We start from the raw sequence: 27,515 nt of genomic DNA, 5'->3' as shown, positions 1-27,515 counted from the left end.
GGGGTGCCCTGGAGCAGGGGAGGGCAGCGCGGATTCGGGAGGTGGGAGCCGGGAGGAAGGAAAAAGGAAAGCAGCAGGTTACGGAGGAAGAGGATCCGGGAGAAGATCGGCGGTGTCTGTATCGGGGAAGGAAGTCGGAACTCCGGCCCAGGAGCAGCGTCCCCAGGCAGCTGCCCAGCGAACCCGCAGCTGCTAGCTCGGCCCCGCGCAGCCTGCGGAGGCTGGACCGCCACACTCCAGCCACCCGAGGGCGGCGCCCAATCGGGATCCGAGGCGAGCCGGGGCCCGCAGCACCAGCCAATCAGCGCCGAGCCGGCTCCGCGGCCAATGGGAGGTGCTCTCGGCGACCCGGCCCCCGGAATCCGCGGGGCGGGGGCGGTCCGGATTAACCCTCCGCGCGCCGGCGCCGCAGACTCGGGGCTCGGGAGCGGCGCCCCGGGAGCGGAAATCGTATCTCTCGTCGGGAGGGGAGCTTGGGGCTGCAGGCGGGCGCGGAGGCCGAGCGCAGAGGCAGCCGCTCCCTACGGGGTCGCCCAGGGAGCGGCGTTGGCGCGGCTCCTGGGGCGGGCGGAGGGCGCCCCTCCCTTCACCTCCTGCCGGGTTCGCGGCGGACGGGGTCAGCCAAGCAGCAGATCCGCTTCCCCGCGGGCTCTGGCGCCAGGTGAGCCCGGGAGCTGGGGCTCCGCCCGCAGGTGCGGAGGGGACACACCTGCTGGACCCGACGGATCTCCCGAGGCTGAGGGCGGGATTCGCAGGTCCCAGAGCCGGGGTGTGGCAGGCTGCGGGCCCCGAAGGACGGCGTGGGAGTCAGCCGCGGCCCCGAGCTCTTGATCCTCGCGGCAATCCAGGGAAGGGCGGGCGGGGAGTGGCAGGGGAGTGGATCGCAGGGCTTAGCTTTCCACGGTCAACTAGTGGGAGAGCGCCTGGGTCTTTGCTCATGAGTCTGCTAATGGTTAATCACGGGAGACCTGAGAAAAGAGACTGGGGAAGCTAGCAACCTCGGGAAGGGGTTGAAGGAGAAAGAAGGTTTGGAGAAAGAAAGCAGGATGGGGGATGTCAGCTGGGGCGGGTGCGGGTAGGGGAGGAGGAGGAGACAGGCTGCCTGCCTGCGTGTGAGCCAGCCTCCAGATTTAGACTCCCAGAGGCTTTGGAGCTCCGGTGTGTAACTCGCTTACCAGCAGGATGACCTTAGGGAAGTTACTTAACATTTCAGGGCTTCCTTTGGCAATAGGAATGCTAATTATCTATTGCACTTACCTGAGTGAAAAGTGTTGGCCTCCTACCAAGTGTCCAGTTATCAGGGTTCCAGAAAAGTCAAGAGCTGCCAACCCCTGTGCCCTCCTGTATCCTGTTCTCACTGCTGGGAATGCCCTTCCGCCTTCTTTTGGTGATTCCCAAATTATTCCTCACCTTGAGCTTTATGTCTCCTGACCCTTGAAGCTTTCTAAGGGTTTCCATCTTGCTTTGCTCCTCAAGTAGTAAATTAGCAATTGTTTACTCTCTGGCTCCTTTCACTACCCTGGGAGTTCCTGGATGCCCCACTGGGAGTGTGTCTGAGCCACCTCTCTGTCGCCCTCCTCCTACTGCCCTCTCATTGAGCCTTAGGGAGGCAGGTGGGCTGGAGGGCCAAGTAGAGCAGACAGTGGGTTTCTCACCCAGGGTTCTCAAGACGGGCTCTGCAAGAATACCCTGAAAATTTCCAGTGGATGCCCCCAGATTTCTCCACCTGGTGGATGGCGTGAGAATTAATCAGTATTTTAATCATTTTAATCCTGGAGTTTACACCAGTTGTTCTCAAAGTGGGGTCCCTGGAGCAGCACCAGCAGCACGGGCCGGGGGAGGGAGAAATGCAAATTGTCTAGTCCTGCCCCAGACTTCCTTCATCAGGAGGTAAACAGGAGGTGAAAGATAGACTGAAGAAACCCTCCAGGTTATTATGCTGTGTGCTTAGGTTTTGGAACCATTGGAAGAGCACAAGTGGGGGGAGAGGGAGAAGCAGACTCCCCACTGAGCCAGGAGTCCCAAGAAGTCTCTATCCCAGGACCCTGGGATCTTGAGTAGAAATCAAGGGTCACCCCCTTAACTGATGGAGTGTCCTAGGTGCCCCTGGCTTAAGCCATTTATTTTTAATATCTAGATGCCCTAGAAATAGACTACTTTTAAAATGTGATTTTATTTTTTTTAAAGATTTTATTTATTTATTTCACAGACAGAGAAGCAGTCAGAGAGAGAGGAGGAAGCAGGCTCCCCGCTGAGCAGAGAGCCCGATGTGGGGCTCGATCCCAGGACTCTGGGATCATGACCTGAGCCGAAGGCAGAGGCTTCAACCCACTGAGCCACCCAGTCACCCCTAAAAACTTGATTTTAAAGATTTATTTATTTGGGGGGAGGGGCCAAGCCTGAGATCATGACCTGAGCCAAAACCAAAAGTCAGACTGTAGCCGACTCAGGCCACCCAGGCGCCTACCCCGTTCTTCCAAAGGAAGTGACTATGCTCAGCCCACACTTAGGAGCAGAGAGTTAGACTCTGCCTCCTTGAGGGAGAAGTATCTGCACAACTTATTTGGAATTCTTTTTCTTTTTTTTAAGATTTTATTTATTTATTTATTTGACAGAGAGAGAGATCACAAGTAGGCAGAACAGCAGGTGGCGGGTGGTGGTGGGGAGCAAGCCAGAGGGGCTCAATCCCAGGACTCTGGGATCATGACCGGAGCTGAAGGCAGAGGCTTAACCCACTGAGCCACCCAGGTGCCCCCTTATTTGGAAACTTCATGGGAAGTTTGTCGCCCTCATTTATTTGTTTATTCACCTATGGATTTCTATCAGTATGGACTGAACGGATTTTTATTTTATTCTTTGGGTTGTAATTCGGTATACTTTATTTTGTTGCCCCAAGTGTTCCAGCTTTAGCCCTGGGAGCTCTTTTACTTGCTTTCTGTATTTCTTTGACACATCACCATCAAAAAAGAATTTTTTTAATTAAAACATTTTTTAAAGCATTTCTCTATTTTCTGATCCAATGTGATGCTCCTGGCTGTCTTGTATATTCCCTGTCCCAGTGCTAGAATCAGCCATTTCTCCAAGAAGCTCTAGTTCCTTCTATTGAAGAATGTATCGAAAACCAATGTCTAGGCCCCACCCTGGTTGCAGAGGTTGCTTTAAACACATGTCTAAAAAGGAAAGGAAGGAAGAGACCAAAATCTGGGCACTGAATGTGCTTGTTGCCATTGGGGTATCCTGGGAGAGCAAGTAAATGTTCGTGTAGAGTAAACGCTGCATGTATTTCTGTGTGTATCAGTCTGTATCTCCTTTAAGCTGAACGTGAGTTCATACAACTCTCCAGCCCTAATCCACTGCTACAGGGATCCTGTAACCTCCTCTCCCATGCTTCTCTGTAAACTCGCACACCAACAGTGAGCATCCTGACTCCTCTCTCTTTTTTTAAAAAAGACTTTATTTATTTATTTGACAGACAGAGATCACAAGTAGGCAGAGAGGCAGGCAGAGAGAGAGGAGGAAGCAGGCTTCCCGCGGAGCAGAGAGCCCGATGCGGGGCTCGATCCCAGGACCCTAAGATCATGACCTGAGCTGAAGGCAGAGGCTTTAACCCACTGAGCCACCCAGGCACCCCCCCCCTCTCTTTTTAAAGATTTTATTTTAAAGATTTATTATTTATTTAAAGTTTATTTATTTGACAGAGAGACACAGCAAGAGAGGGAACACAAGCAGGGGGAGTGGGAGAGGGAGAAGCAGGCTTCCCGATGAGCAGGGAGCCCGATTGATCCCAGGATCCTGGGGTCACCACCAGAGCCCAAGGCAGATACTTAACAACTGAGCCACCCAGGCGCCCCAACCTGACTCCTCTCTCATCACCATCCACTTACTTAATTGTTCAGTTCCAGTGTACATGTGCAGGACTTGTCAGAACTGTGAACCCACAGCCCCACGGGAATCCACCTGATCGACTCCAGTACAGGGCAGTTTCCTTCTGCCTGTCATCACAGAGACTCCACTCATTTCCGAAGTGACTGGGTCAGCACCTCCCCCACCCGCCCGCCATGTTTGGTTAAGTTGTAGCATAGGTTAGTCCTCCAGTTAGGTTCACTTGCATTCTGTGCTCCTCCCTGGGGGCCCTTGGCTTCCTAAGGGATTTTTAAAAAATATTTTTCTTTCTAAGATTGATTTATTTGAGAGAGAGAGAGAACACGGGATGGGAGGAGCAGAGGGAGAGGGAGAGACAGTCCTTATCAGGCTCCACGCTTAGTGGACGTGGGGCTCGATCTCGGGACCCTGAGACCACAACCTGGGCCGAAACCAAGAGTCAGACGCTCAACCGCTCAACCGACTCTGCCGCCCAGACACCCCTATTTGTGTCTGTTCTTTTGCTAATGCCATGTCATCTTGGTTACTCTCAACTGTTATCGCCTTCTTCTGAGTACAAATGTCCCGAAACAGATCTGAGAGGCGGGGAGGGAGAACTCAGAGGCGGGCCCAGGTGCCTGAGAGAAGGGGAGGGGGGCGGATGCTGGGCTGGAGGGCACTGGGCTGTGCCTCTGCTGCGGTGGGCCGGATGCTGATGGGTTCATTTTGGCAGCCAGGTCCCCTGCCTGAAGGGCTCAGGCTCCCCCTGGTGACAGTGGGACAGGATCCTCTGTCCTCACTGAGAGCAGAACCTGTGTGGATTCCCAGAACTGGCAGTCCTTTCCTCACTGCCCCCTTCTGATTCATACCACACCGGGGGGAGTCTGGACTCCCAGAAGATTCTACTGGAGGTCAAGGTCTTGGCCCGCTCAGAGATCAGTCAGACTCAACATTTCTTTCATTGTCAGCTCCTCTCCCCTCACAAGGGGCTGTCTTTTGGGTTACAAGCGACAGACAACCAACCCAAACCAGCTTGCAGAATGGGAATTTACTGACCCACCTAACCGAGAAGGGGAAACACAGCTACGATTTCAGGCCAGCGGCATCAGAGACTCCAGTCGGCGTCTCTCCGCCTCTCCCTTTTGTTGGTGTTATTCTCAGGCCACCTCACTAATGGCAGCTCAAGCCCTGTGTCCCCCCCGCCCAGCAGCTCAAGCCCTGTGTCCCCCCTGCCTCGCAGCCCCAGTGGAAAGACAGTGCTTTGCTCGTCCACAGCTGCGTCATGAATCAACCCCAAATTGAGTGGCTTGAGACACAAACCATTTCACTGCTCATGAATCTGTGGATCAAGAATTGGAACCAAAAAGAAAGAAAGAAAGAATTTGGCTAGGGCTCAGCGTGGATGCCTTTGCGTGGCATCAGATGATCTGGAGCTGAAGGAGCCAAGAGGGGCTTGTCACATGTCCTAAGACCTCCCTCCCAGCCGGTGTCTGGGGCATCCCGGTTCTCTGAGTGGCTTCTCCCTCCGCGTGCCCTCCCAGCACCCAGGGGAGTCTAGCCCACATTTCTGCACCCCGGGGCCGACTCCCAAGAGGACAAAGCAGAAGCTACCAGTCCTATTTAGGCCCCAAACGAGCATAGCGTGGTTTGGTCCCCAATTCTCTAGATCAAAGCAAGTCGCCACGGGGCCAGCCCAGATTGACTTGGAGGGAAAATCAAGTCTTCCTCTTGATGAGAGGGGTGGCAGTCACACTGCAAGAGGGCATTTGGGATGGGAGGGATTGCGGCAGCTGTCTTTGGAAATGAGCTACCAGCGGGACTTGATCCCTTCTTCAATGAGTGGAGCCCGGATCCTGCGTGGGTTAGGCTTTGGCCCAGCTGGTGTCCCACGCTCAGCCCCAGAACCCATCTCAGCAGCTAGGGGAGACAGAATGTGTTGACTCGCTGCTTCTGGGCCATGTATCACCCCTGGGCCATCTGGACGAGAATGATGGGAGCGGGAAGCAGTGGGGGGAACAGTTCCCCAAAGGAAAACCAGGTGCCAGAAGGGGGGGGGACCGGGTATGGTACCAATTAAAATCATTGCTGTCCACTTCCCTCATCCCGGCTCAACCTTCAGTGCCCGTTCCGTCCCATCTGGTTGCCCACATCCTATCCCTCTTTCCATTTCGAAAAGCTAAGATTCCCTTTATTTTTTTATTTTTTAAAAAGATTTTATTTTTTATTTATTTGACAGACAGAGATCACAAGTAGGCAGAGAGGCAGGCAGACAGAGAGAGGAGGAAGCAGTCTCCCTGCTGAGCAGAGAGCCCGATGCGGGGCTCGATTCCAGGACTCCAGGATCATGACCTGAGCCAAAGGCAGAGGCTTTAACCCACTGAGCCACCCAGGAGCCCCCTAAGATTCCCTTTAAAAAAAAAGATTTTATTTATTTGAGAAAGGGAGAGACAGAGCACAAGCAGGGGGGAAGGGGAGAGGCCGATGGAGAGAACGTTAAGCAGTTCACGACCGGAGTCAAAACCAAGAGTCAGGTGCTTAACCAACTGAGCCACCCAGGTGCCCCTAAGCTTCCCCTTCACTGTTCTCCGGATAGGTCCATTTCCTCTTCACTATGTCTACGCTTCCGTAGTCTCCCCAGATGGGCACCTGTGTCTTGCCTCTTGGCCTGGCCAAGCCCTACCTGATTTTTAAGGAACATTCGAGACTGCCTGATGTGGGGGTGAAGAGCTGGGAGATAAGACCTGAGGGCTCCTGGGTCCTTCACAAAAGAATCTTCAAGCAGAATCAAAACCAATCACATTGAAACTCCTTGATTACTTTGTTAATCGTATTTCAAATTGAAAGCATTTTGGACCAAAAAAAAAAAAGTCCATTGCAGCGCTTATCGTAATGGCAAAACCTGAATGCTACCCACGTGGCTTGCACGTGGAAATGGGTTGTTATCATTGACTTTTTCAGCAATAAGAGACAGAAACCCAGCTCCCCACTAACCTAACCACAAAAGGGAATTCAGTGACTCAGGTAATGGGGCCGTCCAAGGGACCCCCTTGAGTTGTCAGGCTCCCTCCAACCCTTCGCTCTGCTTCCGTTGGGTATGGGGCTCATTTTCTCCCACTATTGACTAGTTTCCTCCATCGCAGGGGAGTGGTGGGTGGTGGAAGGGAGGCCAAGTCTGATCGCTCTGGACTTACATTGTTCCTGCTTTGTGACCTTGGAGGAAAGAGAAAGCAGCTCTTTCCCAGGGGCCCGGAGAAGGAGGCTGTCTTGGCTGGGGTGACTTGCGCATTCATGGGCCAGTCGCTGTGGCCAGAGGAATGGGAACCCGAGACTGACCAAACCTGGGTCCGATGGCCGCGAGGAGGCTCTTGTGGTTGGTTGGAACCAGATGGAGTGGGGAGGGTTGCGGGAGGAGGCAACGAATTTCCTAGAAGGTTGTTATTGCTCTTACCAAGACGGTAAAACCTAGTTGATGGGATATTATAGTCCAGGAAAAGGTGTAGTCACAAAGACCGTGTAGCACCATGATCACTGGTCATTAAGCAATGCTAAGAGAAGGAGGCAGGATACAGACTTGAGGCCATGCCGGTCCCTTTGGAATGCGGTATCATAGAAAGCCTTCACCTCGCGGGGGTGGTGGGAGACTGTATGACTACATTCACAACGCTCACTCCCTTTGCAAAAGCACTGTACAACACAATATGTGTGTGTGAAAGAAAATAACCTGGCGTGTATCGCATGATCGGGTTTTCAGAGCTCAGGTTCCTTTTGGAAGGAGACGGGGCAGATGTACAAAGAAACAGATGGTGATTTTTATAGCTCTGCAAAGTCTCACGGTTTGGGCCGTTGTGGTTGCTTTGAGCAGTGAGCCCGGTAGATCCTCTTTGTCGGGAATGTTAGAACATTTGGAGCATTGTTTCAAGGAGCCTCCATTCCCCCCAAAACATGCTGTCCTGCCTCTGGGAGTGGGGGACGTGTCTCACCAACAGTCAGGCCGATGAGAAGCCTCCAGGTGGGTCTGTCGGGACAGAGAGAGGAAAGAGGAAGGTCGGGGAGCCCAGGGTGGTCCAGGCTACTCCGGTCCTCTGCTGCCTACGTTCCCACTCACACTGCCTGGCATGGTTTATGGGATGCCAGATGCCACTCATGTATGCAGCTAATAATCTTCACTTTAGGGATACCTTGTTTTTGTTTATTTTTTTTGAAAAAAAATATTTTTTTTGAAAAAAATATTTTAAAGTTATCTTGAACTACTGACTGAGCCAGCCAAATGCCCCTTGGGTTATCTTTTTTAATGTTATTTTTTAGAAAAGATTATTTATTTGAGAGCGAGAGAGAGCACGAGCAGGGGTGAAGATGAGAGGGAGAGGGAGAAGAAGGTGTCCCACTGAGCAGGGAGCCCGATGCAGGGCTCAATCCCAGGACCCCGGGATCAAGATCTGAGCTGAAGACAGACGCTTAACCAACTGACTGAGCCACCCAAGTGCCCCTAAGGTTATTTTTATAAGTAGCAAAATGAATAAGATACTCCTGTTTCTAAACAAAACAGGATTTGTTTGGCTACATATATCTAGCTTTCCTGAGTGGGTCTGTGAGGTAATCTTGGAGAGATTTCCTCTTTCGGAAAGCCCAAAAGGATCTAGAGGTGAGGGCTGGGAGGTTGGATTTCTGGTCCGTGTGTGTGTGTGTGTGTGTTTGTGTGTGTGAGAGAGAGATGGAAAACCAGTGGGATCAACAGAGTTGTGGAAATGGTCTGTAGGGAAGGTGAGTCAGGGGACTAGTGGGCTATGGGGGGGGGGCTTCGATTCACTTTGGTTTAATTTCTAAAATATTAAACACCTATTAAATGCCTGACACTGTTTCAGAATTTTAGGATACATCAGGGAACAAAACATAAAGATTCTGCCACCAGGAAGCTTACTTTTTTTTTTTTTTTTAGATTTTATTTATTTATTTGACAGACAGAGATCACAAGTAAGCAGAGAGGCAGGCAGAGAGAGGGGGGGAAGCAGGCTCCCTGCCAAGCAGAGAGCCTGATGTGGGACTTGATCCCAGGACGCTGGGATCATGAACTGAGCCAAAGGCAGAGGCTTTAACCCACTGAGCCACCCAGGCGCCCCGGAAGCTTACTTTTTAACACGAAAACATAATTAACTATAAACATAATCTATCAATTTAATAGTAAACGTTGTGGGTTTTTTTGTTTTAAAGATTTATTTACTCAGGGATGCTTGGGTGGCTCAGTTGGATAAGCCTCCGCCTTCAGCTCAGGTCATGATCTGGGGATCCTTGTGATGTGGGAAACAAAGGCAGAAGAAGAATTATCAAATTTCCTTACTACCTACAGCCTATTGACTGGTCCTTGAAAAAAGCAGAGTGACTTTCCTTTAGGGACTCAACTGCCTCAGTGTTAACACTTTGCTAAGGGCAAACAGCAATCCTAGCCTGAGCCCCCCACAGCCCCCCTTCCTGTAAGTCTACTTTAACGTATAAAAATTCCTTTGGAAACTTCCTTTATCTCTAACCACCCCCCCCCCAGATACATTTTGGCAATCATCCCCCAAGCATATAACCCACTGATTTACCTCTGAAGCGTTTCATGACTCGGGTTTGATTAGACAGTAATAAATGACCTTTTCCCAACAACAGCTAGCCCCCTCAAGGTCCTGGAACCCTTGCTTCCAAAATTTCTTAGAGACTTACGTTTTCCCTAGCCCCCTCCCAACTTGGAAGTATATAATGGGCCACTCCTCATGACCCCAGTGCAGCTCTTTCTGCCCATGGGACCTGTCCCTGTGCTTTAATAAAATCACCTTTTTGCACCAAAGACGTCTCAAGAATTCTTTCTTGGCCGCGGGCTTCGAATCCTAAGGTCTTTCCTACATCACTTGGATGGAGACCCAGGTCATAGGCTTCCTGCTCAGTGGGGAGCCTGCTTCTCCCTCTCCCTCTGCCCCTGGCCGCCCCCCTCCCCTGCAGCAGAGGGCAGGGTGGAGGGTAGATCCTGTAGTGCCTGGTCGATCATTGAGAAAAATTTGCCTTTCAGTTGGAGGAGAAAGGGGTTCAAACATTTCTATCCCAGTTTTCTGGCTTTTTTTCCCAATATCTTGTTTGGGGGTGTGTGTGCACGCACAGATCTCGATCCCAGGACCCTGAGATCATGACCTGAGCCCAAGGCAGCGGCTTAAACCACTGAGCCACCCAGGCGCCCCGCACGCACAGATCTCAAAAGAGAAGCACCTGGGTGTGGGCAGAGGCTCCCGGATTTCAAAACTGCCCTTGTATCTTCCTCCCGTCACCTGCAGCCAGGCTTGGGTGTGGCTCCTTTCACCCCCTCAGCTGCTTTTTCGGCGCACCCCCTGCCCTCTGGACTCAGCTCCTTAAGCACAGAGCAAACTGGAGGTGGGAGGGTCCCCTGGCCACCCAGCCCCAGGGGTGCTGACTGTCCAGCGCGCATGGACACCAAAGCCTCCCACTGGGAGAGGGAGAGTCAGGGCCTGGGACCCCGAGAGAGGCAGATTGAGAACCGGAGGCAGGCAGGGGTCCCAGCAAATGTCCGGCACCCACCTGGAGGAGACGGTCTCCGCTTTCCTCCCGCTCCTGGGCCCTCTCCCCCGCTTCCCTCCTCCCCCCCCCCTTACACACATGCACACACGCCTGACACAATGGCCGGGTGGAGCTGAGGAACTGGCTTCCTCTGTGGAGATCTCAATCTGGGCCCTCGGTTCCCGCCCCAGAAACACAGGAACAGACATTCAGAGACTGGGCCCCACACTCCTCACTCCAAGGGGTGGGCAGGACCCGCTGAAAGTAGACACTGCTTCCAGAAAGATAAAGGTAAGTTCAGGGGGCACTATCGCAGAGTTGGGGGGGCAGAATCCTACATGGGGGTGCCTTGGTGTGAATAATGGACTGTCGCAGCCTGCGGGACAGGTTAGCAGTTAAAGGGACAGGCTATGGTGTGAGGTGTGGGACACAGGGTCAGACACTTGTGGAGGGACTCACACACCATCCCTTAGCTGACAGAGAGGAGTTTAGACCCTGGACCCTCCCGCCAGCCCAGCCCTGTGCTACTGCGACCCTGTCCTCACCGCAGCCCCTGGGAGACTCCCGTCTACACAGCAGGGCACACCCAACGGTTGGTACAGCAGAGACCACCCTCTGGGCCTGAGGTTCAGCCTTCCTCGGAACCCTCGGGATCCTGGGTCCCTCGCATCTTCCAGACCCTAGTGTGCGCATGTGGAGTGCGGTGTGGTTTGGTGGGGGGGTGGGGGAGTTGTCCGGTTGGGAGGAGGATCCGATTCCTGTTTCCTGCCCCTACTCACTCGGCCCTGGGAGGTGACAGAGGGGAGAGGACTGAAGGGTGAGTGCGTGGGGCCCGAGTACCTGGGTCCTGCGAGAGGCCCGAGTGGGGGGCGGGGAAGGAAGTAAACGCAGGTACCCGGGGTGGGGGGGGTGGGGGGGGTGGGGAGGGATCCCGGAGAGGGCCAAGGCTGGGGAGGAGCCGGCGGGCTAGTGAGGCCACTGACCAGGCCACCTAAGGAACTTCCTGCCAGAACACAGAGGCCATTGAACTGTAAGACTCCAGCCTCCCGCCCTCGGCCGCCACCCGGCATCATTTCTTCAGAACCCAGCCTGGGGCTCGGAGGGCCCTGACTCTCCTGCCGACTCCTGTCCGGAGTTTGGGGGCACCGCCCTGGCCCCCGCAGCCTGCTCAGGATTGCTGCCGCCTGCGCGCAGGAGGAGGTGAAGCCCAGATGCGGGTATCCCGGCCCCACTGGTCCTCACCTTCTGTCTGGTCTCCTGCCCACCCACCAGGCCTCCTGGCAGGACCCAGGCTGCTGCCGGGGCCTCTCGGACCAGACTGGAGGGGGTAGGTGGGGCGGGGGGGGCGGCCAGGCAGGGATGGGGACGGGGCAGGACAGACCTTGCCCGGGGCCTCTTGGTCTCTTGGGGTCAGAGGCTCCAGGAATCTTCAGGGCAGGAAAAGGAGACTAAAAATAATCCGGAAAGGGAGAGTCCGGAGAGAGGAACTGGGAAATGGGGGGCGGAGGGCCGGCTGGGGTAGGGAAATAGTGATGCATCCCTCGCGGCGGCCCGGGCTCGCGCGGCGCGCCTGCGCACACCGCGGCCCAGGCGCCCCCCCTCCCACCCCGTAGACCCCGCGGGGCACAGGCGACCCGCGCACCCCACCTCGCCCCCCCCCCCCCGCACCCGCCCAGCAGCCTCCGCTCGCCGGCGCCTGTCTGCACAGAGCGGTGCGCTCTCAGCGTGTCTCACCGCAGCCGGGTAAACACACACACACTGCACGCGCGATCACACGCGCGCGCACACGTGCACACACACAGAGCTCGGCAGCTAGATGCATCTGGCCACAGCGCACGCCCAGCGTCCCTTACATTTCCAGTTCTCACGTACTCCCCCCACCCCCCGCGCGCCCCCGCTGGGTCTCTAACTGGGCGCCCCCAAGCCCGCTCATTGTCTCCTCTGGCCTGACTGGCAGCAGAAGCCAGAAAACAGAAATGCAGGCGGGGAGGCCAGGAGAGGTGAGCGGTGAAGGCAGGAGACAGCGAGATGAGAAGGAAGCCGAGGGCGGGCACCAGGCTCCCCTCCTGACCCTGACATCCTGCCCTTTCCGTGGCCCACAGTTTCTGCTCGGAGGCCTCAGTCTACCCGCGGGCTGGGGGCACTAAGTGTCTCTTTCTCCCTCCCTCTTCCCCAGGGGATGACTCCAGCAGAGCACCCCACTCTTTTGAAGAGCCCAGAGGGAGATGTCAGCGCAGTCTCTACCCGCAGCAACACCCCCTACCCAGAAGCCCCCTCGGATCATCCGCCCCCGCCCCCCTTCTCGACCCCGGGCTGCCCAGTCCCCGGGGGCTCACCACAACGGCTCATCTCCCCAAGAACCTGCCCTCACCTCCAATGATGCACCAACCCCAGTGGGCACCCCCATCCACTGGGACCCCCCTGCCTCCTCCCTCAAGTCCCCTGCCCTCCTGCCTCCATCAGCTTCTAAAGCCAGCCTGGACTCCCAGACTTCCCCGGACTCGCCTTCTAGCACCCCCAGTCCCGCGTCCAGGCGCTCCGTCACCCCAGAACCTGCTCCCCGGTCTCCAGTCCCCCCACCCAAACCCTCCGGGTCACACACTCTGCCCCTGCTCCCCACGCCTGGGGCCCCCCACCAGGGCGGCTCTGCCTCAGCCCCGGGCACTGTGCGGAGACTGGCTGGCAGGTTTGAATGGGGGACTGAAAGCAGCAGGGTCCAGGCTGCCGAGGCCTTGGAGTCGGGTCCCCAAGGGGCAGCGGATGTGAACGGGGAGAGAGAGGCTCCACAGGGCAACCTTGCTGCGAATGGATCCCAGGAGAACGGCGCTCCGGGTAAGTGTGTCGTGGGGCCCGGGTGGGCTCCTTCTAGCCCATCTTCTTTGATCTTAGTGCTTTCAGACTGGGTGCTTTCGGAGGCTATGATCTTAAAAATAGATTTCGCGTTTGGAAAATCTGGTTTGCATATTTGCTGGGGTCTGAAGACAGGCAGGCAGAGAAGAGAGAGACTTGAGGCTAGACCTCCGTGTCCCCCTGCTGGACGGGTTCAGGGGAGGGAGGGGGCCTGGGCAGGGTGGGGCCAGGCCCCAAGGGCCTCCACCTTAGGACACCCATGTCTCCCACAGATGCTGGCCTGGCCTGCCCTCCTTGCTGCCCGTGTATCTGTCACATAGGCCGGCCTGGCCTCGAGCTCCGCTGGGTGCCTGTGGGGGGCTATGAGGATGGCCCCAGAGCTTTCTGCCGCGCCTCCCCACTGAGGGCCTCCCGCTCTCGCCCCAGCCCTCCAAGCATCGGTCTCCCCCCAGTGGTCCTGACGTCCTACCGCTCCACCGCCGAGCACAAACTCCTTCCGCCCCTCAAAGCCCCCAAACCAACTTGGGTCAGGCAGGACACCACCGTCTCCAGGGACCCCCCCCAGCCAGATCTCGATCCACCCTCCGAAGATGGAGTCCATACAGGTACGGGGCCTGGGGGAGGGGGCTTCCGGGCTGGGAAGGGAAGGGGCCGGAGTAGAGAGGTCTAAAAGCCTCCAGATTGCCACCCTCAACAGGGGGCTTTGGGCTCCTCCACCAGTAAGTGTCTCTGCTGGGTCTGGACTCAGGGGTCCTGGGCTGGGCTCTTGGAGGTCTGTTCTCTTCACTGTGAGCAATCTCTCTCCAGGGGACAATCCTGATGAAACTCCTCAGGACACTCCTCCAGGGACAACGGAGGGCAGGTACCAAACCCCCGCACCCTTACTCCCTACCCCAGAGCGGATGAGGCGTCAGGACCAGCTCAAACCCCACCCCGCCCGAATGTGGGGTGAAGCCCCTCTCGGGCTCCTGAGACAAGCAGCTCTGTCCCTTGCTATGTGACCTGAGACAAGTCACTTCTACTTTCCGGGTCTCAGGGTCCTCATCTGTGAGAGGGGCTAAGCCCACCAGCGACCTCACCGAGGCGCTGAGGGTGGTCTTGGGGGTCCGTTTGACGGTGCCCCCCTCCAGCCTCCCTCTGCGGCCACTGGCTACAGATCCGTCTAGCACCAGGAACATCTCTTGGGTGTCCTCTGGGCTTGTCATTCATTTTAGGTTCAGGACCCCCCAGCTGGCATGAATTCTCCTGGGCGGGTTGCTCGGTTGCATGGGACAGAGCAGGGAGGTGTGAGCTTGGGTTGATCACGCAGAGTGTCCCTGAGGCACAAACAGGCCATCACAGACAATGGTTCATCCTGAAACAGCTGAGAGAGAGGCTTTACACTAGCGTGTGAACAGCACCTACCCCCACCAGCAGGTGGGTCCCAGTGGGGGCTCTGGGGCACTCCATCCCTTTCTCTCCACAGAGACAAGGAGACGCTGGAGGAGCTGAAGGAACAGAACTGGGAGCTGCCCCTGCAGGATGGTGAGAGCCTCCAGATGTGGGGGTCCCTGCTGTGACCAGCAAGCCACGGGGGAAGGGTCCCGCGGCGCTGGCTTTCCCTGATGTGCTCTGTCTGCTCCGCAGAGCCCCTGTACCAGAACTATCGAGCAGCTGTGCTGTCCGAGGAGCTCTGGGGGGTCAGCGAGGACGGGTGTCCCTCCCCCACAACCCCTGGCGAAGGTTCCACCTTTGCACGGCCCCCTGGACCTCGCAACACACTGTGGCAGGAGCTTCCGGCCGTCCGAGCCAGCGGCCTCCTGGACACGCTGAGCGCCCAGGAGAGGCGCATGCAGGAGGTGGGCACGCCTGGGCTCCGACAGCGCTGTTGCAGGGGATGGCGGGGTGGGACCCGGGAGCTGGGCTTTGCACTACGGCCCAGCTCTGCCTCCTCAGAGCCTGTTCGAGGTGGTGACATCGGAGGCCTCCTACCTGCGCTCGCTGCGGCTGCTGACGGACACCTTCGTGCTGAGCCAGGCTCTCCGGGACACGCTCACCCCCCGGGACCACCACACCCTCTTCTCCAACGTGCAGCGAGTCCAGGGAGTCAGCGAGCGGTCAGTGGGTTCCCATCCCCGCAGCCACAGCAGGCCTCGGGCGGCTGAGCGCTCCCTTAGCTTTCTGCTTGTCCCAGGTCTTCCCTTCCTTGCACCCACTTAGTGCCCAGCTCTTGTGCAAACTCCTGGTAGACTTGACTCTCTGCCCCCTCCCCTTCAGGTTTCTAGGGACGCTCCTGTCCCGTGTGCGCTCTTCCCCCCACATCAGCGACCTTTGTGACGTGGTGCACGACCACGCCGTGGGTCCCTTTTCTGTGTACGTGGATTACGTGCGGAACCAGCAATACCAGGAGGAGACCTACAGCCGCCTTATGTGAGTGTGCGGGAGGTGGAAAGCGGGGCCGTTGCGCGTGTGGGAGAGGAAGAGCGGGGTTTGGGGCCAGGGCCTGGAGGTGGCCTGCTTTCACAGGGACACGAACGTGCGCTTCTCTGCGGAGCTGAGGCGCCTGCAGAGCCTCCCGAAATGCGAGCGGCTGCCCCTGCCATCCTTCCTGCTGCTGCCTTTCCAGCGTATCACCAGGCTCCGTATGCTGCTGCAGGTGCCTGGGGAGTGGGGGAGGGGGAAGGGAGGCAGGAGGAAAGGGGGGTGGGAGGGTGGGGGGTGGGTCAGGAGGAAGGGGTCACCTCTGCTCCTCTGCCCCTCTGCCCTTGCACCGGCCCCGCCCCCTTGGGGAATTCTCCCCAGGCTTCTCAATCCAGGACATACCAAGCCTTCCCTAGAGGTGAAAAGCGCCCCTGGCTAGAGACACGAGTTCTAGACCTAGCTCTGCTGAGAACTGGCGGAGTGACCTTGGACAAGTCCCTTCCTTTCTCTGGGTTTCAGGGGGAGTGTGGGGGGTGGTTTTGGGCTCTCCCACTGCATGACTTCCCAATGGCAGTGATGTCACTCCCAAAGAGCAAAAATTAGTTATTCGGGGGGCAGAATCTTCGCCGTGCCAATGTTGGTGGTACTCCCAAGGGCTCGTATTAAAATGTCATATGCGTGGGACACTTAGGGAAAAGGTGTCTAAAAAGGCTCCCCCGTGGAGAGAGAGGCAGAGTGGGGAGTGGGGGTGGGATCAGGTTGAGAAAGGCTCTTCCGTGGCAAAGTAGAAACTTCTCCCTAAACCAGGTGATGCAATGGGGGTGCCTCGGTGTGAGGAGTCCCCATCTAGATTATCGGCATTTTCCTATCCTGTTCAGCTTTATGTATCCCCAGTGTAGACAACCTGATAATTGTAACACTGATCATAGCAGCTAAAGGGCTACGGAGCGCCCCGTCCTTGACATGGTTCTAAGTGCTCTGTACCTGTTTACCTTTACCAACAACTGTGGGTAGGAACTGTTATTGACCCCACTTTGTAGATGGGGAAACTGAGGCATGGAAAATAATTGAGAGAGGAAACATGTGAATCCGGGCACTCTTAATCACTCTGCTATGTTGTTGGCGCTAAGAGTTGTGGTTGATAATGATTAAAACGGTAGCAACCCTCTGTTTTGCATTTCCCATGTACCCAAGACTATGCTGAGCCCTTTATGTCTCCTTACCTCACTGAATCCTCAGGACAGGGCTATTGGTGGTATGCTAGGTGTGTTTTCTCCCCACTTGACAGATGGGGAAAACTGAGGCTCGGGGAGGTAACCCGAGGTGCTCAGGGTTGTGCAGGCAGTGAGAGGTGAGGTCTCTTGGCCTGATTGAGGTTGATTCCCCAACCCAGTGAGCCCAGACTAAGCATTTTGTCAAGCCAGGTGGGGTCCTCTTACCTGAAGCTCCGCCTTGTCCCCAGAATATTCTGCGCCAGACAGAGGAGGGGTCCAGCCGCCAGGAGAATGCACAGAAAGCCCTGGGTGCTGTCAGCAAGGTGCGCAGCAGGGATGCTGGGGCGTGTTAGGGGGGCCGGGGCCGGGGATGGGGGGCAGGGGGGTGGGCGGGGAGTGCAGGTGCCTCAGCAGGAGGGAGAAGAGGTAGGGGTGCGTGGGGGTGGGTGACACGACTCCCCTAACCCCAGATCATTGAGCGTTGCAGCGCTGAGGTGGGGCGCATGAAGCAGACGGAGGAGCTGATCCGTCTCACCCAGAGGCTGCGCTTTCACAAAGTCAAGGTCGGTCCCTGCCCTGGTTCCCACCTTCCCTTTCCCGCCCCCCACCCCCAATGCTGCAACAAGCCCCCCCCACCCCAGGCCCTGCCCTTGGTGTCCTGGTCCCGGCGCCTGGAGCTGCAGGGGGAGCTGACTGAGCTCGGCTGCCGGAGGGGTGGAGTGCTGTTCACCTCCCGCCCCCGCTTCACCCCCCTCTGCCTGCTGCTGTTCAGCGACCTGCTGCTCATCACTCAGCCCAAGAGGTGGGTCCCAGGGAGGGAGGGCGCCCAGGCTTGGGGGGAGGGAGGAGGGGGTCCGGCTGGATCCCTGTCCTCCCTCTGAACCGCCTCTCCTCCCCACCCCACCCCCTCCGCTGGGCAGCGGGCAGCGGCTACAAGTTCTGGACTATGCCCATCGCTCCCTGGTCCAGGCCCAGCAGGTTCCAGACCCATCCGGACCCCCCACATTCCGCCTCTCCCTTCTCAGCAACCACCAGGGCCGCCCCACTCACCGGCTCCTGCAAGCTCCGTCCCTGTGAGTTGTGTCTCCTTCAGAAAACACCCCGGGGACCCTCACTAGGCTTCTCAGAGCCCACCACCCTCCTCCTCCTCAGTCTCCCTCCTCTCCAGCCCTCGTCTGTCCCAAGAAGGACCTCTTGGTTCAAACATGACTCCTCCCTCTGTCCCCACCAGATCTGACATGCAGCGCTGGCTGGGAGCCTTCCCAACCCCGGGCCCCCTACCCTGCTCCCCGGATACTGTCTATGAGGACTGTGGTGAGTGTCCCCCAGAGGGGAGGAGGGAAGGAAACTTGAGGCTTCAGGGGAAGACAGGGAGAAGCTAAAAAGAGTCTCGATCCCACTGTGTGTCACCCGCCCCCAACCAGACTGCTCCCAGGAACTGTGTTCAGAGCCTTCTGCAGCGACCAGGACGGAGGGACGAAGTCTGGAGTCCAGGGCTCCCCCCAAGCACCCACACAAGAGCCCCGAAGGTGAGAAATTCTTGTAGTTATTATTCGTTCAGTGAATTTTTATTAAGCACCTCCGGGGCGCTGCTTGCTATCCCAGGCCCAGAGATTCCCGCCCTGCTGGAACGCACGTTCCAGTGGAGGAGAAACAACAAAGAATTAACAAGATACGAAAGTAAAGGATACGGGAGCGCCTGATTGGAATATCCGACTCTTGATCTCAGGGTCATGAGTTCGAGCTCCCCTTTGGGTGTAGAGATTACAATGCTACAGTGTGTCTGACGGTTATAAGAGCTGTGGGAAAAGACAAGTGGAACAGAGTCAAGGAGGTCAGGAGTCTCAGGGTTGGGTAGGATTACGATTTAAAATCAGGAGGTCGAGATGCCCCTCCATGAGGAGGCTCGTGTGAGCAGCGACTTGATAGAGGTGAAGAACTTAGGCACATGGTATCTGGAGGAAGGGTGTCGAGGACCCCAGACAGGAAGGAGTCAGGGCAAAGGCCCTGTGGCCAGTGCATTTGAGCAACAGTAAGGAGGCCAGTGTGGTAGAGGGAGTGAGAAAAGGGGAGAGGGGCAGATGAGGTCACAGAGGTAATGGGACCTGACCATGGGGGTCCTCTTAGGTTCCCCTGAGAAGTGCGGCTCTCCCTCTGAGTGAGATGAGCAGCCATTGCAGGGCTGGACAGGGGGACTCCCATCCTCTGTTGCTGCTGTGGCCTCCGCCTCTAATGTCATTTCTCGTGATGCTCCAGGCTTCTCCACTAATCCCCGCACTCACTGGGACCCTCGGGCATTAGACCCCACGGGACCTCCTCCTTTCCTTCCCGACCTCTCCCCTGCCTTGGTTCCACATGGGCCCCTGTCTCTCTTTCTCCAGGCTGGCTGAAGGGGTTTCCGGGGGCCTTCCCTGCCCAGTTGGTGTGTGAAGTCACAGGGGAGCACGAGAGGAGGAAGCACCTCCGCCAGCACCAAAGGCTCCTCGAGGCTGTTGGGCCTTCGGGCTCCCCCAGTACCCCCCCACCCTAATGCAGGCTGGGCGGCGGCGGTGCACAGGCTGGGACAGCCCGCGGCTGGGCGCGGAGACGACAAAGCTCATCCATCCACCGGATTGGCTGTGAAACGCTACCTCTATTGGCAACCAATAGGGACCGAGTTTCGGGAGAAGGCAGCCAATGAAAACAAGGCCGTCGGAGCCCACGGGCGAAGGATGGCTTGAGTGGGTGGCCAATGGAGACAGAGGCCTGGTGCAGAGCAGCCAATGGGTCCTGAGCTGGCTGAGCCGCTGGCCAATGAGTATCCCTGCTCCGCTCACAGCCAAGGAAGACTGATAAACTAAGTCAATAAAGTTTTTTAAAAGGGCTGCGTTGGAAATGAAGGCCCCGGATAAAACAGCCAACAGCAGCGAGCAGGGACGTCCCGTCACGGAAGACGGTGGTCCGGGCCGCAGAGACCGTGGGCTGCCCCTGCTTGGTTCGGTAGCAATGACTGTCCTGCCCTTTGCGCGTGGGACGCGCTAGATTCCATTCCCGGGGTGCCTCCTGTGCCCTCTGAAGCCACTTCCTCTCTTCCAGGAGAATCCAGAGTGAGTGTCTCAGAGAATCGGCGCGTGTGTCCCTGTGTCTCTGTATGCGTCAGGGGAGGTGTCCTGGTGAAGGCGGTGTGTGTGGGGTCCCGCCTCCTCCCCGGGGCCTGGGCGCTCCATTTCTTCCCTCACCCCCTGCTTTTCCTGTTATGTTCTCCGAGAAGACAGGAGGTCTGGGCTCCCCCCGAGATGATGTGCCGGGTGCGGCTTGGCAGCCAGAGGCCAAAGTAGGGGAGGAGAAGTCTGGGCTCTGGGCCAGGGGGTCCCCGGCAGCTGGAGGGTGATGCTGAGGCTCAGCCCCACAGCCTGATGGAGGAGCCCGAGGGACTGAAGACGGCCAGTAGCCGCGGCCTGAAGCCCCCTGAGGCTTGCTTGCCCCAACCTTGGCCTCCAACCTGAACTGTAACCAGCTCAGCTTCGGGCTTCACACTGGCTCTGGGCCCCAGATTTGGGGGAAGAAACAGGAGCTGTGGATCCCGGGCCGGCCGGGGAGCCTCTCCAGCTTTCCTGCCTTCATCCTGGACCTCTCATGGAAACTCTGGGCTAGCCAGTGGGGAGGGAACAAAGAGCCAGTGTGGCGTCCCGGCCCTACCCCAGCATCTCATTCCAGGGGAGAAAGTGCCCCGGGGGATGCCAGAAGGAGGTGAGGGATGGAGACAGAGCAGAGCCCACAGTTGCTGGTGGCTCAGCCTGGCACCAGGCCTTCCCTGAGCTGGGCCCGTCACACTGTCCCTTCAGCTCACGTATGGCAGCTGGCCCAGGACGGCAACTGCCTCCCAACCGCAGGAGGGGCAAGGACTCTGGGAGGCTGGGAGGGAGAAGGGGACTGCCCTTTGGCCACCCAGGACTTTGCACAGTGCCCGGCTTATGAGAAACCCTCAATAAATGTTGGTGGGCCTGTACTGGGGGGAGTGTGTGCTTAAAGGAACAATAGTCTCCAAATTTGGCTTTGTAAGGGGGTGAGGCTGCTTGGAACGAGATTCTTTGAGAGCCGGGGTCAGTTGGGCTGGGACTGGACCTTGGAGACCGGGAGCATGGCCTGAGTGTGTTGGCCCACTCCTAGTTTCCGAGGGATCTAGGGATTTGGGTGGCGGTGGGTCTGCAGAGGGAGGCAGGAACAGAGGGCCGGTGTGGGCTGAGGAGGAGCACAGGGCCGGGCCAGGTATGGCTGGGGCTCCAGCAGGGGACGAAGCTCTGAGTGAGAAGGACAGAAAGGACAGTAAGTCAGCAGCAAATGTCCTTTACCGACCAGCCAAGCATCTCTGTTCAATGCAATTCAATTCGCCATGTGTTTATCCCATGCCTTCTAGAACATTGGAGGAAGCAGCCCTGGGACCATCTGGGCAAAGAGCCTTCTAGGGTTGGCCACAGGGGGCCTGAAGTGCAGGAAGAGGAGGTAGTGGTCATGGGAGGGAGCTGGTGCACATGCCCCGTCAAGTTTCCAGGTGGGGGAGCCCCTCCCCACCCCCAACTCTCCTCCCCTCTTCCTCTGAGATACTGAGACAGACAGGCAGACAGGCAGAGGCTGGCCCAAAGCTACACAGGTACCCTCTATACACTCCCTCCCAGCCCCTCACCCCTTCCCCCATTCCTGTCCCTACAGATGCCTCCATTCTCCGGTTCAGATGTCCTGATACTGGGATAATGGGGAGATCGGGAGCAGACAAGAGTCATTCTGGGGACATAAAGCACATAAAATGCAGCCACATGTCCCTAAAGGGACAGAAAAGGCAGGGAGGGAAGGGGTTGTCATGTTTCTGTTACCTTGGAGGCCTCTTTATGTTGGGTGGGGGGGTGACCTGGGTGTGTCTGTGCAATCCTGGAGGCGTCTGCCTTCTTCGGGCCTATGGGTGGGGGGGGTGGGGCACACAGCACCAATCGTAGGGGGAATGGATGCGGGCAGGAATGAGGGCCACCGAGCATGCAGAGAGAGTGGATGAGGGAAGGAATGGGACCTGGGTAAGGAAGACAGGAGGTGGAATAGCGGGGAGGCGGTAGAGGTGGTACTTGGGGGCGGTGGGTCACGTGTCCCATCCTGTCTTCCTCCCCTCCCTCTCCCACACCCCCCCAGCGTCCATCAGCCTCTCCATCTTTGTGCAGCTTCTTCCTACCCCTCTGGGTGCCTTGGGCAACTTTCTTGGAGGTGTGGTAGGAGAGTCCGGGGCTCCCCAGTCTGCCACTCCAGGCATGGCGGTGGGGGTAGCAGGGACACATGTCCCACTACCCCATTCCTTCGCATTCTGCCATACTGGGGGGATGGAAGAAACAAGTATTGTCACAGACTTAGCAAAGGGGCAGGAGGGGACAGAGTGGGGAAGCCGGGCCCCTGTTGGGAGTCTCTGTGACTCAATAAGCCCTTTCTCCACCCACAGCCCTGCCCCTCATGTCTGTGGTCTTCGTGTTTGGCGAGTGGATGATCGGTGATCATAAAGATGGGACAGGGCACTGAAGGGTCTTTGCGCTGGCCCTTTTCCGGCCTCTGGGTCAACGTCGTCGTGGCGGAGGGGGGTACAGCCACGACCACAAGCAGCAGGTGAATGAGCTCCCCACCCACCCGTCCTTCCTGGCAGGGCTCCCTCTCTCTTCAGGTATGTGATGGTGATGGTTCCTGCTGTCAGGCTTGGCCAGGTCACCAGGGAGGTACCCCCATCGGGGCAAAAGGTAGTGTCCTCTGAGCGCTCCTCCGCCTGCCCGGCAAACCCCTGACCTCGCTCCCCAGCACGCCCTATCCAAACTGCGGACTCCCCACTCCGCGGCCCCAGGACGCTTCTGGAAAGGCCTAGGGAGCGCAGAGGGGCAGAACTCCCCTTTCGACCGCGCGCTGAAGGCAGGCACGCCCCCCCCCCCCCCCCGGGGGGCGCGGCGTGGCCCAGACCCTCTGGGCTCGGAGCTCACAGATTAGCCCCGCCCCGGGTCCTGGCCCCGCCCCTCCGCGCCCGGCTCCGCCCCACTCTCCGCACCTGCGGCGCTAGGAAGGCTGGCTTCCAGCCTCCCGGCCCTGTCGGGTCCTCCCGCCGGGCTCCCGCTCCGGGTGCGCGGCATCTGCCCTCGCGCATGGCAGGGCTTGGGGGGTGGCCCGCCCCCGCCGAGGAGCCCCTGAGAGGTTGAGGCGCAAGCTGTGGGCGCGTGCGGGTCACCTGATCCCCGGGCTCTTGGGCGGTCCCCAGCGACCGCCCGGCTCTCGCTCCTACCCTGTGTCCATCTCCCACCGTGGCTCTGGGGCCTGCAGGAAGCTCGACCTGTCAGCTCCTGCTCCATCCCGATCCAGCTCTTGGGCGTGGCTCTCTGCCCCACTCTTCCTTCTGCGAAGAACCAGCATCGGTCTTGATGGGAATTATGCCGCCCGCCTTCCGGAGAGCGCAGAGGTCACTTTTTTGCTATTTGTAAAATATAATATTTTTTCTACCCTTTAAAAATGTATACATATATATTACATAATATATATATTACATAATATATACGTGTATATTACATAATATATATTGCATTTTTCATTTTTGTTTATTTACATTTTAATTTCATTTTAGGGGGCGCCTGGGTGGCTCAGGGGGTTAAAGCCTCTGCCTTTGGCTCAGGTCATGATCTCAGGATCCTGGGATCCAGTCCCACATCCGGCTTTCTGCTCGGCAGGGAGCCTGCTTCCTCCCTGCCTCTCTGCCTGCCTCTCTGTCTACTTGTGATCTCTGTTAAATAAAGAAATAAAATCTTTCAAAAAAATTTCATTTTAGTAAACATACAACGTTAGTTTCAGGTGTACAATATGGTGATTCAAAAATTCTATACACAATTAGGGTATATTTTTAGGGTACAATTTACAGTCAGAGAGAAATTCACCCCTTTCAGTGTAAAAAGGTCAGAGATTTTTGGCAAACATATCTAGTCATGGAACCACCATCACAACTGAGAAACGAAGGACTTCCTTCCATCACCCTGGTGAATTCCCCTGTGCCCTTTGTGGTGAACCTCTTCCTCAGTTCCAGCCTCTGGCAACCCCTGATCTGTTTTCTGTCTCCTGTAGTTTTGCCTTTCCTGTAATGTCAGGTAAATGGAATCATAGGGCAGGTAGACTTTCAAGTTCATCTTCTTTCACGTAGCTTAATGTATTTGGGGTTCATCCATGTCGGTCATTACTTTTTACCGTTGAATAATATTGCATTGTATGGGTATATCAATTTTAGTGGGCGGACATTTGGGTTGTTTCTAATTTTTTAAAAAAGATTTTCTTTATTTGAGAGAGAGCTTGTGAGCAGGAGCAGGGGGAGAGGGAGGAGGAGGGAGGAGAAGAGATGGGGAGGAGGGAGGTGGGAGGGGGAGGAGGGAGGGGGAGGGAGAGGAAGGAAGGGAGTTGGGGAAAGAGAGAGAATTCCAAGCAGACTCCCCACTGAGCCTGGAACCCCAGGCAGGGCTCAATCCCAGGACTCTGGGGTCACAATCTGAGCAGATGTTTAGCTGAGCCACCTAGGAGCCCCTTCTTACAGTTTTTTTTTTTTTTAAAGATTTTATTTATTTATTTGACAGAGAGAGATCACAAGTAGGCAGAGAGGCAGACAGAGAGAGGAGGAAGCAGGCTCCCTGCGGAGCAGAGAGCCCGATGCGGGGCTCGATCCCAGGACCCTGAGATCATGACCTGAGCCGAAGGCAGCGGCTTAATCCACTGAGCCACCCAGGCGCCCCCCCCTTCTTACAGTTTTAATCTCTGATTCTCTAATAGCTAATGATTCTGGGGTTTTTTTTTTTTTAAGATTTTATTTATTTACTTGTGTGAGAGAGAGACAGAGAGAACAAACAGGAGGGGAGCAGCAGGCCGAGGGAGAAGCAGGCTCCCTGCCAAGCAAGGAGCCTAATCCAGGGACCCCGGGATCATGACCTGAGTGTAGGCAGACACTCAACTGACTGAGCCACACAGGTCCCAGGGTTATTGTCTTATAAGGGACATCAGGGGCCCGCGCCATCAGTGGAACGGTGGCCACTTTCCTTTATGGAAAGCTTCCAGCCTCGTACGCCATTCTGGCTTCCACTCTGTTCATGTGTCATTATTTTTATTTTTTATTTTTTTAAAGTAAGATCTACACCCGCGGGCACTGGGGTGGCTCAGTCGCTTAAGCGTCTGTCTTTGGCTCAGGTCATGATCCTGGGGTCCTGGGATGATCCCCCCGTGGGACTCCCTGCTCAGTAGGGAGCCTGCTTCTCCCTCTACCTCTGCCCCCCTTCCCCATCCCTCATGAATAAATAAATAAAATCTTCAAAAAAAAAAAAGTAATCTCTGTATCCAATGTGGGGTTTAATCTCACAACCCTGAAACCAAGAGTCGAGAGCTCCACTGACTGAGCCAGCCAGGCGCCCCCACATTATCATTATTTTTTGAGTGCTCGGCTTCCTTTCTTTTGGGGAACTGTCCCTCTCCAAGTCCGTGTGGCTCTTGGTGGGCTGTTGGTCAGGGCATCCACCTTCCCATCTCAGAGGTGGGCAGGTGACACAGTTGAGGCCATGCAGACTCTGAGATGTGGAATCCTGATCAGAAATAGACATGGGTAGGGGCGCCCGGGTGGCTCAGTGGGTTAAAGCCTCTGGCTTCTGCTCAGGTCATGATCCCAGGGTACCCTGCGATCTATGGAGCCCTGCGAGTCCCGAGCCCCGCCCCCCGTGAGCCCCGCCCCCCAGGAGCCCTGCCTGGGGAATCTCTGCTCAGCAGGGAGCCTGCTCCCCGCCCTCCCCGCCTGCCTCTCTGCCTACTTGTGATCTCTCTGTCAAATAAATAAATAAAATCTTAAAAAAAAAAAAAAGAAATAGGCAAGGGTAGAGGGGGTTTAGTGGGGAATTCTATGGGGAAGCAGTAAGCGGGGGAGGGGGGCAGCTCCTGCTGAGGATTTGCCTGTGCTCCCCTGGCTCCTGCTAGCCTGGACTGACATCCGGCTTCCTGTTTGAGTCAGCGTTCGCTCACTACTACCCTAAGACATTCCTTTTCGCCTAACTTAGCCTGGGTCGGTGCTTGCAACCGGAGAACCCCCACTGATACGCGGTCATGTCATTGGCTGGACCACTGCTGCTTGTGCCTCTAACCCTGTGGTTAAAAGGCAGCTCCTCTGAATGGATGTTGGGGTGGTTGTCTTGGGGGAGTGGCACCTTTACGAGATATTGAACAAAGCACTTCTTCCTCCCATTCAGTGGAGAGCCCCTTTGGAGGGCCCTCAATTATTGAGCAGAATACAGACTGGACTTCAGTTCTCACTCGCCACCCCCCCGCCCCCTCAGCTGTGTGCTCTTGTGCAGTGCACGTCCTGCACAACCTTCTGTGGAGACCCTGTTGTCAGGTCCCGCCACCCTTCCCTTCAGTTCTCTTCTCCTCCTTCCACCTGCCAGTTTACCTCTTCTAAGCGTTTACTTGGACGCCATCAAGGCTGATAATAGCTATGTTTACTTTTGTAGCCATAGTTCAGTCTTCCGTGCTTTGTCCATCTGTTGATTCTAAAAGTTGAAACTCAATTAACAGTGTTTACCTTATATATTGTGACTACATAAATAGCTTTCATTGCAGACCTAGTAATCTCTAAGATTACATTTCCTTTCTTAGACTATTTTAAATTACCTTTTGAAAAACAGGACCTGATACGTTCACGGGATCATATGAATTACACATTTGATATAAAAGATAATTTTTTTTAAAGATTTTATTTATTTATTTGAGAAAGAGTGACAGTGAGAGAGAGCATGAGAGGTGAGAAGGTCAGAGGGAGAAGCAGACTCCCCACGGAGCTGGGAGCCTGATGCGGGACTCGATCCTGGGACTCCAGGATCATGACCTGAGCCGAAGGCAGTTGCTCAGTGAACTGAGCCACCCAGGCTCCCCTGATATAAAAGATAATTATATAATGAATATCTGTGCACCTATCCTAACTCAGGAACCAATAATCTATTACCAATAACATGTATGTACCAGGGCCATCCTCCTGGTCCCGTTCCCTTGTCTCCCCTGGGAAATAAAATAACCACTCTTCTACATTTTGCATTTATCATTCTGCTGATTTTTATTTTTAGTCTTGTTTACATTTTTATTTATTTTAAGTAATCTCCACACCTAATATGGGGCTTGAGCTCACAACCCCAAGATCATGAGTTGCACGCCTTTCCGACTGAGCCAGCCAGGTGCCCCTCTGCTGATTTTTAAAAACTTACCATGCCATCATAGTAGTATGTGTGCTTAAATAGTGTTTTGTTTTGCTGTGTTTGTTTATGAGCTCTATAAAAATGGTATCATGCTTACAGCGTAGTCTTCTGAGAGTTAATGTTTTCCGGGAGATATTATATTTCCAAGATTCTCCCGTGTTGTTTTGTGTTACCGTTAGAACTGCTTGTTAGGATGAGAAACTCAAAAATTCCAGGAAAGGGGGACCTGGGTGGCTCAGTGGGTTAAGCCTCTGCCTTCGGCTCGGATCATGATCCCAGGGTCCTGGGGTCGAGCCCCCGCATCAGGCTCTCTGCTCAGCAGGGAGCCTGCTCCCTCCCTGCCTCTCTGCCTACTTGTGATCTCTGTCTGTCAAATAAATAAATAAAATCTTAAAAA

General features: G+C 56.0%; 1 protein-coding gene across 9 annotated transcripts; it reads left to right on the top strand.

Annotated features, from left to right (window-relative positions):
• Positions 1 to 567: 567 nt before the first annotated feature.
• On the top strand, positions 568 to 22,751 carry ARHGEF15 (Rho guanine nucleotide exchange factor 15). Of its 9 annotated transcripts, XR_006815926.1 has the most exons (19): positions 10,606 to 10,695; positions 10,878 to 10,996; positions 11,677 to 11,731; positions 12,581 to 13,236; positions 13,527 to 13,859; positions 14,062 to 14,116; positions 14,720 to 14,778; positions 14,881 to 15,092; positions 15,190 to 15,350; positions 15,511 to 15,663; positions 15,760 to 15,889; positions 17,117 to 17,191; positions 17,339 to 17,431; positions 17,510 to 17,670; positions 17,789 to 17,941; positions 18,100 to 18,182; positions 18,293 to 18,397; positions 19,250 to 19,954; positions 22,327 to 22,751. XR_006815926.1 is itself a non-coding variant. In XM_045985157.1 (18 exons), the coding sequence occupies exons 4-18, from the start codon at positions 12,630 to 12,632 to the stop codon at positions 19,396 to 19,398; spliced, it is 2,529 nt and encodes an 842-aa protein (XP_045841113.1). In that variant the 5' UTR covers positions 10,606 to 10,695; positions 10,878 to 10,996; positions 11,677 to 11,731; positions 12,581 to 12,629; the 3' UTR covers positions 19,399 to 20,836. The 9 variants fall into 9 exon arrangements, 8 of the variants coding, with proteins under 8 accessions (XP_045841119.1, XP_045841115.1, XP_045841113.1 ...); XM_045985157.1 differs by lacking the exon at positions 22,327 to 22,751 and having other exon boundaries at positions 19,250 to 20,836; XM_045985159.1 differs by lacking the exons at positions 10,878 to 10,996; positions 22,327 to 22,751 and having other exon boundaries at positions 10,604 to 10,695; positions 19,250 to 20,836.
• Positions 22,752 to 27,515: the final 4,764 nt, after the last annotated feature.

The sequence above is a fragment of the Meles meles genome, chromosome 18 (assembly GCF_922984935.1).
Source record: "Meles meles chromosome 18, mMelMel3.1 paternal haplotype, whole genome shotgun sequence".
NCBI lineage: Eukaryota > Metazoa > Chordata > Mammalia > Carnivora > Mustelidae > Meles > Meles meles.
The sequence above is the reverse complement of the archived record's forward strand: the minus strand, read 5'-3'. Positions and strand labels throughout refer to the sequence as shown.

What these genes read in the sequence shown, in the direction of transcription:
- ARHGEF15 (XM_045985163.1), top strand. Translation starts at nt 12,630, where the DNA reads ATGTCAGCGCAGTCTCTACCCGCAGCAACACCCCCTACCCAGAAGCCC. An exon ending in CCAGGGACAACGGAGGGCAG is followed by an intron (nt 14,117 to 14,719) that starts GTACCAAACCCC and finishes TTCTCTCCACAG; the next exon opens with AGACAAGGAGACGCTGGAGG. An exon ending in GGCTCCGTATGCTGCTGCAG is followed by an intron (nt 15,890 to 17,116) that starts GTGCCTGGGGAG and finishes CCTTGTCCCCAG; the next exon opens with AATATTCTGCGCCAGACAGA.